This window comes from Dipteris shenzhenensis, chromosome 23 (assembly GCF_047967505.1).
Source record: "Dipteris shenzhenensis isolate YYH24624 ecotype China chromosome 23, Dip_SZ_1.0, whole genome shotgun sequence".
In the NCBI taxonomy this organism is placed as follows: domain Eukaryota; kingdom Viridiplantae; phylum Streptophyta; class Polypodiopsida; order Gleicheniales; family Dipteridaceae; genus Dipteris; species Dipteris shenzhenensis.
The window spans coordinates 16,674,170-16,690,718 of NC_141618.1; the positions used below are offsets into that span (position 1 = coordinate 16,674,170).

The 16,549-nt window shown below is 42.6% G+C and overlaps 1 protein-coding gene across 1 annotated transcript in view; it reads right to left on the bottom strand.

Annotated features, from left to right (window-relative positions):
* LOC147887064 (uncharacterized) overlaps positions 1 to 14,663 on the bottom strand; it is a 167,187-nt gene extending 152,524 nt beyond the window's left edge. The window contains exons 1-2 of the mRNA XM_087394858.1: positions 14,545 to 14,663; positions 14,004 to 14,458 (exon numbers count right to left, since the gene is read on the bottom strand). Coding sequence (XP_087250984.1) covers positions 14,024 to 14,458; positions 14,545 to 14,547 — 438 coding nt within the window. The 5' untranslated portion in view covers positions 14,548 to 14,663 and the 3' untranslated portion in view covers positions 14,004 to 14,023. The remainder of the gene's footprint in view (positions 1 to 14,003; positions 14,459 to 14,544) is intronic.
* Positions 14,664 to 16,549: the final 1,886 nt, after the last annotated feature.

Below are 16,549 nucleotides of genomic sequence, written 5' to 3' on the forward strand. Positions count from 1 at the left end.
ATTGATAGCAGCCAGGCGGTGTACCAAAATGACTTTGTCAGCATTCCGAGTAATGTTGGAGTATCCAATAGAGCACGACAATGCCTTGCACTTCAGCAGCTCCGAAGGACCTCGAGGAGAAAATTTGTTGTGAAAGACCATGATATGCTCTGCGACTTTGCCAAGGTAATGGGCCAAAGAATGATCTCGCCCAAATGTGCTACGAACATTACCTCGTCGAGATGAGAATTCATCAAGCTCAAATGCCTCCTGCAACAATTCAACAAACATTAGAAGACCAACAAAACAAATTATACTAAAAGAACATCAAAATAAAAAATATTCTTTGAACTTACCACTACAGCGTCGTCGGCTTCTATCCCTTCCTCATTTGCAATGTTAATGGAACCAAGTGCTGTGTGATGTTCCATTTGGGAGGTGGACACTTTCTCCTAACCTGTGTTGGAGGTGGAAGCTTCTACATGAGCGGGTTGTGCATCCTATACGAACATCTCTGCATCCCTCATTGAAACCAACGTCGTTAAGAGAAAGTCTTCCATTGTCTGGTCTTCGGTACCTAAAACCCTAGGATCTTTGACGCTTGTGTCAACATCGAACCCGATAGGACTCCGAGTGCCTCATCCTCTCGCAGTCCAAAAAGAATCTCTATGTCATGGAGGAATACATACTCTTCTCCATCGATGATGAGGGGAGACAAGGACCATAATTCTGAGATTGGGTCAGTGGTCTCTGATGGAGATTATTGCTCTACCTTGGGTTCTTGAAGTAGGCTCAATGCTTGAGCTGCTTCCATCTCCTCTGTTGGATCGTCAAAACTCTCTTACATGTAGATGTCCGAGTACGACCAAATCAATAGTTCTACTAGAGGGGGTGCTAGATGATGAGGCTTCTTCCTCTAAATTTCCTTCTTGGAGAAGGAAGATGACTGTCATCTCCTATGAAAGGAATTTGGTGCTTGCATTTCCTATGATCCCTGCATCTAGGATGTCTTGAATTTCGACTGTCCTAAACCCTTTGTCTCTATAAGATTGTCACAAAAGCGAGCCAAGTGCTTTACAAACTTGGGTTCCTCTATGAATAGATACTTTACGTAATCTATTCATCCTTGGCTTGCATATATGTGCCTAGGACATCTAAAGTCCTATCAAACACTAAAAATAGCTCTTCGTCACAATCTACAAATGTAGTTCGTGAGATGAAGTCATGGAACGCAGTTCTAGCTGAATCCATGGCAAATAGCAATTGATGGAGGGAGTAACTTCTGAGGACAGGAGTTTCTATGGCTCTCTAAATGTGAAAGTGAGAATGTGATGTAAAAAGGGCTCTTACCCCATAATATATATCGAAACCCTAAAAATTAAAATTAATCATAAAATCCCCAAATTTTTTGAAAAACATTTACCATGAACGAAAAGGAGAAAACATTAAAAGAAATAACATTTTAATTTAATTGTCCATCATCTTTTGAAGCAATAACTAGGATTTGACAAATAAAAAATTAAATGCTGCACTAGTCAAACACATTGTTGCCAATCTTCAAAGTTGCAGGAGGAATGAAATTGGCACTATGCATGCACTTCTCCACACGGCGGCTGATCTTACCACCATTTAAGGTAAAGTAGAAGGACTCTGACATCCAGTCCTCCATGACCAATAGGTGTTCTCGCACATCCCTTAGAGTCCATTGTGATGTGACATTCACATTCTTGACATCTCCCTCTTCAACATCAATAGACAAACTTACATTTGTATTTTCTTCATCGTTACAATCTAGGGGAAGCCATCGGCCATTTGTTTTCTTCCAGTGCCTATACTGAAAAGCTAAATACAACATTTGGCATGACAAATGGTATCTAATAACCACATTGTCTTTACATGCATGACATTGAAACACATCACCATTTTGGTCACTTGACCTAGTTCCCCAATTCATCCCAAGTAAATCTTCAAGAGCATTTTCATCTACACACTTGTAGGACCACATAGTTTTTGTTCTATGCATATGTATATTCTGAAATAAAGAAGCAAAAATGTGCAGAGGCATAAACCAAGATAACCTTGCCCATTTGAATCAAATTTAAACTTCATGGCCATGCCCACATCCTTTGCGATCTTGTCCTTATACAATTGCAATGTCCTCGAGTCCACATTGCTACAATCCATGTCTTGAAGTTGTGGTGGTGCAATGGTTTGTAGACGGCCATAGCTTGATGATGTTGTTGGAGTGATGTATGTTGCATTATACCAATACACATTCTTCATTCGCAAGGAGGCCAACTTCTCCCCGGCATGCATTTGCTTACCTAAATCCTCATGAATCGCAGTGACTTACCTATGAATGATTCAATTGGTTCCCACTCCTCAAAGTCTGAAGGGGAAACATCTGCCACCATGAATAAGAGCTCTTAGAAACCAAACACAAAATTTCCAAATGGACTCATTACACTTACAGGTGAAAAAGGTACATAGATAGAAAGGCTCACAATGTGATGGTATCCTAGATTGATTGAATGATGGAGGAAGCTGCATATCTTTTCTCATGTAAACATGTTGCACTTTTGCGAGCCATCCTTTCTTCCCAATCTTGAACTTCAAGATGCGCCCCTTCCACTCATGCAAGATGTCACCTCTCTTGCTCTTGGGAAGCTTATGTGGACCATTGGTTGATCCCATTGCATGGTCTTGTAGCCATGCTCCTCACCATACTTGCAGAGGCACAACAAGACAAAGCACCCATAGACGCGCGCACAGACGCATTTCATGAACTAAAATAAAAACTTACGGGCGCGTCTATTTGCGCGTCTATTTGTGCGTCTGGAGACCCGCGTCTAATTGTGCATCTATATATCAAACTTACGCGCGTATAGACGTGCACAAAGATGCATAAATAGACGCGCTTATAAACGCTTTTATAGACGCACGTATAGACGCAAGTCGAACAGACAGACGCGAATATAAACGCGTTTTTAAATGCACTGATAGACGCGCCTTTTTTTTTTAAAAAATTTACAGAATAGTGTGTATTTTGTGTATGCTATATAGTTACAAGAATCCCATATCCACATTTTGTAATTCAATTCTTACAGCCAACCGCATTTTAATTACAATTCCAAATAAAATATTACAACTCCAAAATGCAATAAAATTGAAAGCTCAAAAAGTGCTTGTATATACATATAGCACGAAGCTAAGCCACGTCATGTGGCTTCAAGTACAAAAAATAAGGAAGCTAAGCCATGTCATGTGGCTTCAAGTACAAAAAATAAGAGGAGTCTATATACAAGAGGCACGAAGCCAAGCCAGTGGCTTTAAGTACAAAAAAGAGTAGCTACCATTCCTTATACGACTAATCTATGTTCTCTAGGTCCTCGCTCCCTTCCACGCTCCCTTCTGCGCTCCCTTCTGCGCCTCCTTCCTCCTCTTCCTCATCGTCTTGTGCACGGGCCTGTAAACAAGGGACAACATATATCAATGTATGAAAAATCAAATCTTTACTTATAATTTTGGCATTATTTAATTACTTTCAAATACCTGGGGGGCCTGTCCAGTAGCTTGGGTATACTGCTCCTCAGTAATCAACCCGTCATCATAGAAGTGCCTCCATGTATCTCCTCTGCGATGGTGGCGGTGGTAGGCTGTCTCCACTGGAGTAGGGTATCTGCCCACGATCTCAAGCTGCATGACCGTGATACACTTTGTGGAGGGATTAGTACAAAGAAACAACCAACCTCCTAATAAACTACATAACCAATATAATTTGAGATCGATACTTACAAATTGGGCCTCCCATGATTCAACACCCCCTGCTCCAAAATGCGCGCTTCCATATTCCTCCATCTGGATCCTTCGTGCCTCCACGTGCTGCAGACTGGGCTCCTCCCTTGCTGACTTCATTGCCTTCTTCCACTCACGCTTGTGAGCGGTGTGGGGCGGGCCCCTTGGAGGTTGACCTGCAAGCCTGGCAAGCTCCGCTAGTGCCTACCTCTTAAGGGAAGATCTTTTATTGCTAAGTATCGTAACAATCTTTGACTTCCCCCATTTATCTGTGAACTGGCGATTGGGGGGGTTAGGATCCCTAGAGCGAACAGTAGCGAGGGTCTCATCAGCCAACCTCTTTGGGTGGTCTTTATAGTGGATAAAGCAATCTCTGTAATTGTTAGCAATTACAGAGCGCATGAAGGCCATGATGTCCTTCCCCCGCGCATCCATCAAGATGCCTCCTGTCTGAGTGATGTCATAATAAATCGTACCATCACACAGAGGCACGTCTAAATCATCTGAATCATCCTCCTCCTCACCACCACATGGCCCAAAGCATTGTGCCATGCATCCGCCACTGCTCTCCCTGCTACTACGCTTGCTACCCTGTCATGTCGGGCTCATACGCTGGCCACTCGTAGCCTCGGGGGGGTCACTCATCATATGTAACTCTATCACGTGAGTTCAACAAAGGGATATTTTTTATTTCTAAAATTTACAGAAATAAATATACATAAGGGACTATTTTAAATAGGTTTGGAAAAAAATTACAGATTTGTATAGAAAAGGGGTACATTTTATTAATGAAAAATTTTACAGATAAGGGATTTTAAATATAGGCCTTGAACACACGTGATATAGAGGGTTTGTACATAGTGACCCCCCCGAGCTCGTAGCTGGGGAATGCACGAGACTACGCTGACCACTCGTAGCTAGAGAATCGAGTCTCGACGGTTGGGGAGTACGTCGACGGCTCGCCGAGACAGAAGGACCTCCTGACGGCATGGGGGAAGGGGCATAAGACGGGATGGCAGAAGGGACATAAGACGGCATGGGGGAAGGGGCATAAGACACTACGGGGGAAGGGGCATAAGAAGGGGCATAAGACGGCTGTGCGGACTCCACTGGGGTGATCTCAGGCGGTGTGGGGTGGCTTGGAGTCTGTAGTGCCGACTCCTGGGGAGTGTTAAGGGTACCCGTCATATACCCGTATAACTCTGCAGGACTAGGAGGGTGCCCTAAAAGATTATATAAATCCTTCCAAATCGATTCCCGTGGATCAGGTGAGCTAGAAGCACTTCCTGGCCACATGTTGAACTGGAAAATAGGAAACAAATCTATTACTTTGGGAGCTGAGAAGAAAGGGGGAAAAAAAATAGGCTCTGTCAGAGCGTGTCTATAGACCTGTCTGATCTGCGCGTCTATAGACGCGTCTAACAGAGCGTTTAACAATTTAAGTAAAAGCGCGTCTAACAGTCCGTCCAACAATACGTTTAACAGTGCGTTTACAAGCGCGTCTAACAGTCCGTCTAACAATCCGTCTAATAGCGCGTTTAAAACCGCGTCTAACAGTGCGTTTAAAACTCCATTTAACAGGGCATCTATGTGAGCGTCTACATACGTGTCTGTAACAAGCCAGACGCGTGGATAGACGTGCCTGTAGATGCGCATTTAGACGCGCCCTCAAACGCACCTATAGACGTGCTCCGACAAGCGAGAATACTAAAAAGTCAAAAAGGATGTTGCGCCCGACAAAAGAACGTGTCGCTCATACCTAGATCCTGCGTTTCGTGGATGCGAGAAAGTACAAAACTGGAAAGAGCAAGCAAGAACAACTTCAAAAGGACTTACTTGGAAAAAGGTGTGGAAGGATCTTTCTTTTCCAAACTTGTTTCTTCTCCTTGTTCGTACTCCTCCTCTTCTTTAGGCTTGGAAGCAAGTGTAGGTACGGTCCCTTTCTCTTGAGTGAAAGCTTGGAACTGTGTATGGGAGGCTCTCTCTTAAGCTTCGAATCTATAGAACTGCTAATAAAGCCACTCGCGAAGTTTAAGTAATGAAAAGAAAAGCAAAGTGAACGGCACGCTGAAAAGCAGGTTTAAAAGCCGCGTCTATAGTTGCGTCTGAATACACAGAGTAGATGCGTCTATAGTCGCGTTTATTAGCGCGTCTACAGGCGCGTTTAAATACACAGAGTAGACGCGCCATTAGACGCGATGTTAGACGCGACTATAGATGCGGCAATAGACACAACACAGAGTTTAAATTAAGCATTTGAAGAAGAGCAAATTTGGTGGGTTGTTTGTTTGTAGGATGTCTCCATCTTCAACAAGTAGCTCCAGTGAGGATGAATCCCTCCGTATCCACCATCGCGAAATGTGGTTGGAGCAAAAAATCAAATGTCTGTGTGATCGATGTCGAGGAAACATGTATCGTGCACACAGGATTACCCTCAATCATATCTCAAAGTATGGAGAATGGGATGTGACCGTAAACAGGGTAAGGGTTTGTAAGTTAAGGTTGATTGAGATACCTATGGGTGTTCATATGTTTGAGTTATGATCCCGTTTCAATTTGATACAGGATGCAGTGCCAACCCGCACATGTTACCCTATGCCCATCGTGAGGAGGCAAAGCGTCGGCGATATGAGGTGGGATCTTCAGGAGGGACCGTTACGGATGCATGGAGTGATGGTGATAGTAGCCCTCCGCCATTACCTCATGAAGCCATGGAGGAGGAGGTGTTTGATGATATGGTGCGGGATTTATATGTCCATCAAGGGAGGGATAATAGCATGGAGCAGGATGATCTTTTTACCGCAGCATCGACTCCACTGTTTGAGGGGTGCACATTCTCTGTTCTACGTGCCTCCCTTGAGTTACTAAACTTGCAAACCATCTATGGATGGAGCAATGCAAGTTTGAATGCATTACTCAAGTAAGCTTTAAAGTCGATTTTGCAAACATGGTGAATTATGCTAGTGGGTCAATTACTCGAATGCTTTTCCTCATTTATTGTCTTCACGTGCAGGCTATTGTGCTCGGGGGGGTCACTCATCATATGTAACTCTATCACGTGAGTTCAACAAAAGGATATTTTTTATTTCTAAAATTTACATAAATAAATATACATAAGGGACTATTTTAAATAGTTTTGGAAAAAAATTACAGATTTGTATAGAAAAGGGGTACATTTTATTAATGAAAAATTTTACAGATAAGGGATTTTAAATATAGGCCTTGAACGCACGTGATATAGAGGGTTTGTACATAGTGACCCCCCCGAGCTATTGTGTAAAATGCTTCCAAGGGAGAATAAATTACCGACCTCAAGAGATATGGCAAGGCAACATGTGACCTCTCTTGGAGGATTAGATTACAAGCTTATCCATGCATGTGTCAACGATTGCGTTTTGTTTCGTGGACTACATAAGGATGCAAGAGAGTGTCCTACTTGTGGAGAGCCAAGATATAGAGCAGATCTCAAAACCTTGGACGTGCCTCGTAAGGTATTGCGACATTTTCCCATAATCCCTCCCATCCAACATATGTTCAAGTGCAAATCTATTGCAGAGCTCATGTCATGGCATTCCTCCCATCGATCAACCGATGGCAAGTGGAGAACTCCCGCGGACTCTCCTGCGTGGAAGCAATTCCAGGGAAACATAAAGTCAAAAACCCTGATGTTTATTTGGAGCCTTTGATTGATGAGCTAGAGATACTTTGGAGAGGTATCGAGGTGCATGATGTGAGCAGGCCTCCCTCATCACGAGACTTCAAGTGCAAAGCAGTCTTGATGTGGACGATGCATGACTTCCCAGGCTATGGCGAGTGTTCAGGTAAGCATTGCATTTTTTAATTATGAATAGGCAAAGGACGTGGCACCCTAAACCCACCTTCCACTCTTAATTGCATCTATTGTTTCAAGTCTCACTACATCGGGTTACCATGCATGTCCTGTTTGTGGTCCTTCGCTAGTTGCCTCACGGGAAGACACATTGAATAAGGTCATCTATGAGAATCACCATCGATTTCTCCCACCTGATCATCCTAGATATGTTGCCCCTTGGAATGAAGTCCTCCCACAATCACTCACCACAGGAGATTGGATGAGAATTTGGGATGGTTCCACGACTCCTCCACCACTTGAGCCGGTAAGGATTTGTAACTATTGGCTGGAAGTAAAGATTGGCTATATTGGTTGAAAGTAAAGATTGCACGCTAACACTTTATTTTGTTTAGATACTCCATCTTTTATCGTTTACCATATTGGTCCCACCTCAAGATCAATCACCTGCTCGATCCCATGCATATCCAAACCCTTACCGGCTCATGCCAAGTGGTGGAGGAGTCGTGGAACCGTCCCAAATTCTCATCCAATCTCCCACGGTGAGTGATTGTGGGAGGACTTCATTCCAAGGGGCAACATATCTAGGATGATCAGGTGGGAGAAATCGATGGTGATTCTCATAGATGACCTTATTCAATGCATCTGCCCGTGAGGCAACTAGCGAAGGACCACAAATAGGACATGCATGGTAACCCGATGTAGTGAGACCTAAACAATAGATGCAATTAAGAGTGGAAGGTGGGTTTAGGGTGCCACATCCTTTGCCTATTCATAATTAAAAAATGCAATGCTTACCTGAACACACTCGCCATAGCCTGGGAAGTCATGCATCGTCCACATCAAGACTGCTTTGCAGTTGAAGTCTCGTGACGAGGGAGGCCTACTCACATCATGCACCTCGATACCTCTCCAAAGTATCTCTAGCTCATCAATCAAAGGCTCCAAATAAACATCAAGGTTTTTGACTTTATGTTTCCCTAGAATTAGAAGGGACAGCATGACATGTCCTTTCTTAATAGCCATAGAGGGTGGAAGATTCTAATTCACCAATACCACTGGCCATACACTGTAAGATGTGCTTTTGAGACCAAATGGGTTCACACCGTCCATACCCAATCCAAGTCTCAAGCTCCTAGGTTCTTCCTTGAAGCTTGGCCATGTGTCTTCAATATGCTTCCACGCAGGAGAGTCCGCGGGAGTTCTCCACTTGCCATCGGTTGATCGATGGGAGGAATGCCATGACATGAGCTCTGCAATAGATTTGCACTTGAACATATGTTGGATGCGAGGGATTATGGGAAAATGTCGCAATACCTTACGAGGCACGTCCAAGGTTTTGAGATCTACTCTATATCTTGCCTCTCCACAAGTAGGACACTCTCTTGCATCCTTATGTAGTCCACGAAACAAAACGCAATTGTTGACACATGCATGGATGCGCTTGTAATCTAATCCTCCAAGAGAGGTCACATATTGCCTTGCCATATCTCTTGAGGTCGGTAGTTTATTCTCCCTTGGAAGCACTTTACACAATAGCCTGCACGTGAAGACCATAAATGAGGAAAAGCATTCGAGTAATTGACCCACTAGCATAATTCACCATGTTTGCAAAATCGACTTTAAAGCTTACTTGAGTAATGCATTCAAACTTGCATTGCTCCATCCATAGATGGTTTGCAAGTTTAGTAACTCAAGGGAGGCACGTAGAACAGAGAATGTGCAACCCTCAAATAGTGGAGTCGATGCTGCGGTAAAAAGATCATCCTGCTCCATGCTATTATCCCTCCCTTGATGGACATATAAATCCCGCACCATATCATCAAACACCACCTCCTCCACGGCTTCATGAGGTAATGGCGGAGGGCTACTATCACCATCACTCCATGCATCCGTAACGGTCCCTCCTGAAGATCCCACCTCATATCACCGATGCTTCACCTCCTCACGATGGGCATAGGGTAACATATGCGGGTGTGGCACTGCATCCTGTATCAAATTAAAACGGGATCATAACTCAAACATATGAACACCCATAGGTATCTCAATCAACCTTAACTTACAAACCCTCACCCTGTTTACGGTCACATCCCATTCTCCATACTTTGAGATATGATTGAGTGTAATCCTGCGTGCACGATACATGTTTCCTCGACATCGATCACATAGACATTTGATTTTTTGCTCCAACCACATTTCGCGATGGTGGATACGGAGGGATTCATCCTCATTGGTGCTACTTGTTGAAGATGGAGACATCCTACAAACAAACAACCCACCAAATTTGCTCTTCTTCAAATGTTTAATTTAAACTCTGTGTTGCGTCTATCGCCGCGTCTATAGTCGCATCTAACATCACGTCTAACTGCGCGTCTAAACGTGCATCTACTCTGTGTATTTAGACGTGCCTATAGACGCACTATTAGACGCAACTATAGACACGGCTTTTAAACCTACTTTTCAGCGCATCGCTCGCTTTGCTTTTCTTCACATTACTTAAACTTCGCGCGGCTTGCTTCCTTCTTTATTAGTAGATCCATAGTTTCAAAACTTGAGAGGGAGGCTCCCATACTTACTTCCAAGCTTACACTCAAGAGAAAGGCACCCACACTTACTTCTAAGCTTAAAGAAGAGGAGGACGAACAAGGAGAAGAAGCGACTTTGAAAAAGAAAGAAGAACCTTCCATACCTCTATCCAAGTAAGTCTTTTTGCAGTTGATCTTGTTTGGAAGTTTGCTCTCTCCAGTTTTGTACTTTCTCGTATCCAAGAAGCGCATGATCTGGGTATCAGTGTCACATTTTTGTGTCGGGCGTAATGTCCTTTTCTACTTTTTAGAAATCTCGTCTATCAGAGTGCGTCTATAGGCGCGTCTCAGGGCGCGTCTAAAAGCGTGTCTACAGGCGCATCTAACCATGCGTCTGGCTTGTTGCAGACACAGACAGACACGTCTATAGACGCTCTGTTAGACGCTCTGTTAGACAAGTAGTTAGACGCTCTGTTAGCCGCGTCTATAGATGCGCAAATCAGGTGCGTCTATAGACGCGCTCTGACAGTAAGCCTTCCTTTTTTCCCCTTTCTTCTCAGCTCATCAGTAATAGATTGTTTTCATTTTTTCTAGTTCAACATGTGGCCAGGAAGGCTTCTAGCTCACCTGATCCCCAGGAATCTATTTGGAAGGACTTATATAACCTTTTAGGGCACCCTCCTAGTCCTGCGGAGTTATACGGGTATATGATGGGTACTCTAAACACTCCCTAGGAGTCGGCATTATAGACTCCAAGCCACCCCACATTGCCTGAGATCACCCCAGTGGAGTCAGCACAGCCGTCTTATGCCCCTTCTTATGCCCCTTCCCCCGTACCGTCTTATGCCCCTTCCCCCATGCCGTCAGGAGGTCCTTCTGTCTCGGCGAGCCATCGACGTACTCCTGTGCTGTCGAGACTCGAATCTCCAGCTACGAGTGGTCAACATAGTCCCGTGCAGTCCCCAGCTACGAGTGGCCAGCATACGAGTTCGACACGATAGGGTAGCAGGCGTAGTAGCAGGGAGAGCGGTGGGGGATGCATGGCACAGTGCTTTGGGCCATGTGGCAGTGAGGAGGATGATGATTCATATGATTTAGACGTGCCTCTGGGTGATGATACGATTTATTATGACATCACTCAGACAGGAGGCATCTTGATGGATGCGCGGGGGAAGGACATCATGGCCTTCATGCACTCTATAATTGCTAACAATTACAGAGATTGCTTTATCCACTACAAAGACCACCCAAAGAGGTTGGCTGATGAGACCCTCGCTACTGTTCGCTCTAGGTATCCTAACCCCCCCAATTGCCAGTTCACAGATAAATGGGGGAAGTCAAAGATTGTTACGACACTTAGCAATAAAAGATCTTCGCTTAAGAGGCAAGCACTAGCGGAGCTTGTCAGGCTTGAGGCAGGTCAACCACCAAGCGGCCTGCCCCACACCACTCACAAGCATGAGTGGAAGAAGGCAATGAAGTCAGTGAGGGAGGACCCCAGTCTACATCACGTGGAGGCACGGAGGATCCAGATGGAGGAATATGAAAGCGCGCATTTTGGAGCAGGGGGTGTTGAATCATGGGAGGCCCAATTTGTAAGTATCGATCTCAAATTATATTGCTTATGTAGTTTATTAGGAGGTTGGTTGTTTCTTTGTACTAATCCCTCCGCAAAGTGTGTCGCGGTCATGCAGCTTGAGATCGTGGGCAGATACCCTACTCCAGTGGAGACAGCCTACCACCGCCACCATCGCAGACGAGATACATGGAGGCACTTCTATGATGATGGGTTGATTACTGAGGAGCAGTATACCCGAGCTACTAGAGCGGCCCCCCAGGTATTTGAAAGTAATTAAATAATGCCAAAATTATAAGTAAAGATTTGATTTTTCATACATTGATATATGTTGTCCCTTGTTTATAGGCCCATGTACAAGACGACGAGGAAGACGAGGAAGGAGGCGCAGAAGGGAGCGCAGAAGGGAGCGTGGAAGGCAGCGAGGATTAGTCGTAGAAGTAGTGCTAGCTACTCTTTTTTGTACTTAAAGCCACTGGCTTGGCTTCGTGCCTCTTGTATATAGACTCCTCTTATTTTTTGTACTTGAAGCCACATGACATGGCTTAGCTTCCTTATTTTTTGTACTTGAAGCCACATGACGTGGCTTAGCTTCGTGCTATATGTATATACAAGCACTTTTTGAGCTTTCAATTTTATTGCATTTTGGAGTTGTAATGTTTTATTTGGAATTGTAATTAAAATGCAGTTGGCTGTAAGAATTGAATTACACAATGTGGATATGGGATCCTTGTAACTATATAGCATACACACAACATACACAGTATTCTGTAAATTTTTTTTTTTTAAAAAGCGCGTCTATCAGTGCATTTAAAAATGCGTTTATATTCGCGTCTGTCTATTCGACTTGCGTCTATATGTGCGTCTATAAATGCGTTTATAAGCGCGTCTATTTATGCGTCTAACTACGCGTCTATACGCGCATGTGTCTGATATATAGACGTGCAATTAGACGCGGGTCTCCAGGTGCAAAAATAGATGTGCAAATAGATGCGCTCGTAAGTTTTTTATTTAGTTCATGAAACGCGTCTGTGCGTGCATCTATGGGTGCTTTGTCTTGTTGTGTATTACTTGTTTGTTATTTTATTTTTATTAAAGATTTTATAAAAGAGAAAAGAGGATTGTTTTCCCATCATTTTTGTTTATTTGAATTATTAATAAGTTAAGAAAAACATTAATTTTAAAAGGTTTATACGAGGATTTTTGACATATCGAGTAAGGTAGGAATTATGTTTCATGGCTTTTGCATTATTATTACCAAATGATATTCTAAGTAAATAGACTTTTCATGTGGAAAGAATGGTGCTAGAAAGTAAACTTTTCATTTGGGAGGATTTTTTAGCAAAGTCCAATGGCAAGAATGAAAAAAGAGTCCAAATTGAATGAAATGGGTGTTTACTTGACGTTCATTAATGGGCCTACTTTGTCAAAGAGAAATCTAAAATCTTTAATAAATTCCAAGAATCAAAGTCATGCCTAAGTAAACGGGATAAGATGGGGTGATATACCTCTAAATGCTAACATGGGTGACATACGCACCCTATCTAGTTACTATGGAGCCAAATTCTTCATAAAGAAGACATAATACCCTTTCTGAATGGATTTCCTAACATAACCCACTATACAATACAAGATGTCAAGAATCTCGCACTAATAGTTGTGCAAACTGGTACTAATGTGAAATTTGTTTATGAAGATTTGATACTGGAAAAATTTACTATGGAGAGTCGGTTAGATGGTTATTTTTTAATTAATACTTTAGTTAGATGCACCTTCCTAGTCTCGTGAGTGAGGTTAACACATGGTTACATAGGTCAAGTGAGTACAAAGCAGTAGTGATAAGATTGTGAAACTTGCATAGGGAAATATGATGTAATAGTTTCATGTGAAAATACAATGTCTTCGCTGATAGAAGCAAAGTAATTCCTTTTTCAAAAGTTAAAAAGTTGATTACCCATGCGGTTGAATAAGATTTACCTTATGCTAATGGAATGCGACATTAATGGAGTTATAGTTATCATTTGAGAGATTCCAAGGCAAAAAGTATAATTTCTTTATGTTTTTTATCTCTAGGTGCAAAGTATGTTGTTTTCCATTTCTAAAGGAAGAGAGAGAGAGAGAGAGAGAGAGAGAGAGGAGTTTTGGCTTGCCCATGTGGGCATGAGCACGATACATTGACGGAAAACAATATGCACACCTTGTTGTAACAAACGGGATAGATTAGACTAGATGGAATGGATTATGGCACCTTATTGAGGATGCTACACGAGCAAGGTGACAAGGGTGCTACACGAGGAAGTTATAAGAACGACGGTAGACTTATTTAGTAACATCGATGACTCGGAGGGCAAAGTGAGTTTGTGGAAGGTGGAGATCCGGAGCATCAGACTTGAGGGCATTGTCGAAATCGGCCTTCCAAAACTTGTCGTTGCCCCAGCATTTCAATGCTACCTTGTCTTTGGCCCCGGGGACTGTTACTTCCTCAAACATGCAATCCTTGTCCGTCCGATCCAGCTCGCTTGCAGACACACTCGCGTATACCCTCTCGTCGCTCGCGTTGCGCTTACAGTACTTCTGGTTTGCTGTATTCAAGAGCCACCACACAGTTTGCTGCACATTGGGAACGCGCTCCGCGCTAAAGGTAGCCGCTGGCTGGCCTGGAACCTTTTCGCTCACCGAGAGAGGCTTGTCGCTCTCGCGCCATACCACAAACTCCTGTTTGTAGCCTCCAAACGACAGAAATTTCATGGCGGCCTGGCAAAATAAACCACATTCATACGTTACACAATGTGCGAGGACACAATCTACTCATTTAGCTAGACAGTGTGCTTGCAACCAACCATGAGAAACTGCCACAAGATCGCAGCTGGTAGCACTCGCGAGTCGGTAGCTCACAGGCAGGTAGGCGGTCCGACGATAATGCTATGGACAGTAAAGGGAGGCGAGGCTTTTATCATAGTTCCTGCCAGCGTGTTTGTCTCTGAGAGTCTTCACGCCGTTCACACACACACCTTCGCAGTTTGCTAAAGCTGCCATTGATCTTGTCAGTCCCTTTTCCGTGTGAATGGAGTGAAGATGAACACCATCGCTTTGGCCGACATAAACGCTGGCCTCGATATCCTGGTGTGAACGGAGTGAAGATGGGCACAGCCACTTCCTCATGGCGGAGTTCACGTGGGTTGAAGTTTTGCCTTTCCAGTACTTCGCTAGAAATTTAATTACGATAGCATTGCCTTATTGGATAAGCATGAACAAGTATTCCTTCCCATTGGCGGGATAAGCTGATAGAAATTCGGATTGTTGAGTTAATGCCTTACGTGGCTACTACACGCGAGTCCCATTAACCAATCAAGCAAAACAAGGTGACATTGGACAACACCACTATGGCCCTTCTCAAATGAAGCAATTACTCTTAAAGATCGGTGATAATGATATCCATTAATGAGTGTGAAGATGCTTTAGTCCTACCGTTGAAAGAGAAGGAAGGGATTGATTATCCACCACATTAGTAGTGCCTATGTTGTAGAATGTGTTGGCGTGCCTTTTTTTGGTGGTTGTCATGAATGTCGATATTTACTAAATATATATGTATGCAATGGAATGATATGTTTAATATGTGAATCTAGTTCTTGCAATTGTTTCATTGCTAGGCAAATTGCTCCATATGTGGTCTAATTTAGATCCATATCATGTTGTTGGTTCTTGGAATTGTAAGTATAAGTTTAAGCTATGTGTCATTTGTATAAATTTGTTGCTTGAGGAGTTTGTCATGATACATCAATGTTAAGATAACCAATTAGTATAATTATCTCAATTTGTTGTATTGTGTCTGTTATTGTTTTGTGGAGATATGAAATAACATATTGTATTTAAGGAACGGTGGCCTACACAGGTTGAACACTTAAAGATAATGTGGTTATGTTTCTCTTTAATTATTTTTATAGTGGTAGTGTCTACGCTTGGAAATCTCTACCCTTGGTCTTTTTGTATAACATATTTTTCCATATGAATTGAATCATGTATCATTAATGTACAACTTCCAATGCTAGCCTAATTTAAAACAAAATTTAAATAAGAAGGCATGTATCTTTCTAGGTTGGGGGGTCCACCTCATAAAATTTTAGTATAGAGCTACATGCATTCAAAAGGAGGCCGAGTATTTTAATTCCACTTGTGCAAAATTTTAATAGGATTGCAATAACAAGAAGGATTTTAAAATTCAAATTTAGGAAAATTTTCGTTAGTTCATAAGTAAGGAGGGGTGATTATACTAGGATTTTTTTTTAGTTGAGGGGTTTTTTAAATACCCCTTAAACACACATGATACTTAGGGTTTCTTAGTAGTGCACCCCTCAAGCTTTCTAGAATTAAAGTTCTTATTTCTTGAAGGCATATAATGATAGAATTGATAAATCTTATTGTTTTGATTATATCAGTTTTGTATTTTGATAGTGATCTTGTATTTAATGATTGCAAAAATATTCTATGTGATTTTGTACATTTAATGTAATTTTCTCTAAATTTATCTGTTTTAATCTGATATTTATTCTATCCATTTTTAATTAGCATCCTTGTGTACAATGAAGTTTTCATCTGAGAGTGGTTCAAAAAGGTAAAAATCTTGTATTTCCCTGATGCAGGAGAGAGCTACATGGGCTAGTCCATACATGTGTACTCCTTTGGGCAAGAATAATAATTTGTGCATGGTCAAACCTTGCACCCTATGCATTGTCCTTGTGGCTGTAGGTTGTATGGGAATTGTTTGCATGTTCTCGAAAGTTCTTGTTTTTTGTTGGTCGATTTGTTTTTTTTTAACGGTTTTGTGGTTTTTGCAGATATGCTCCC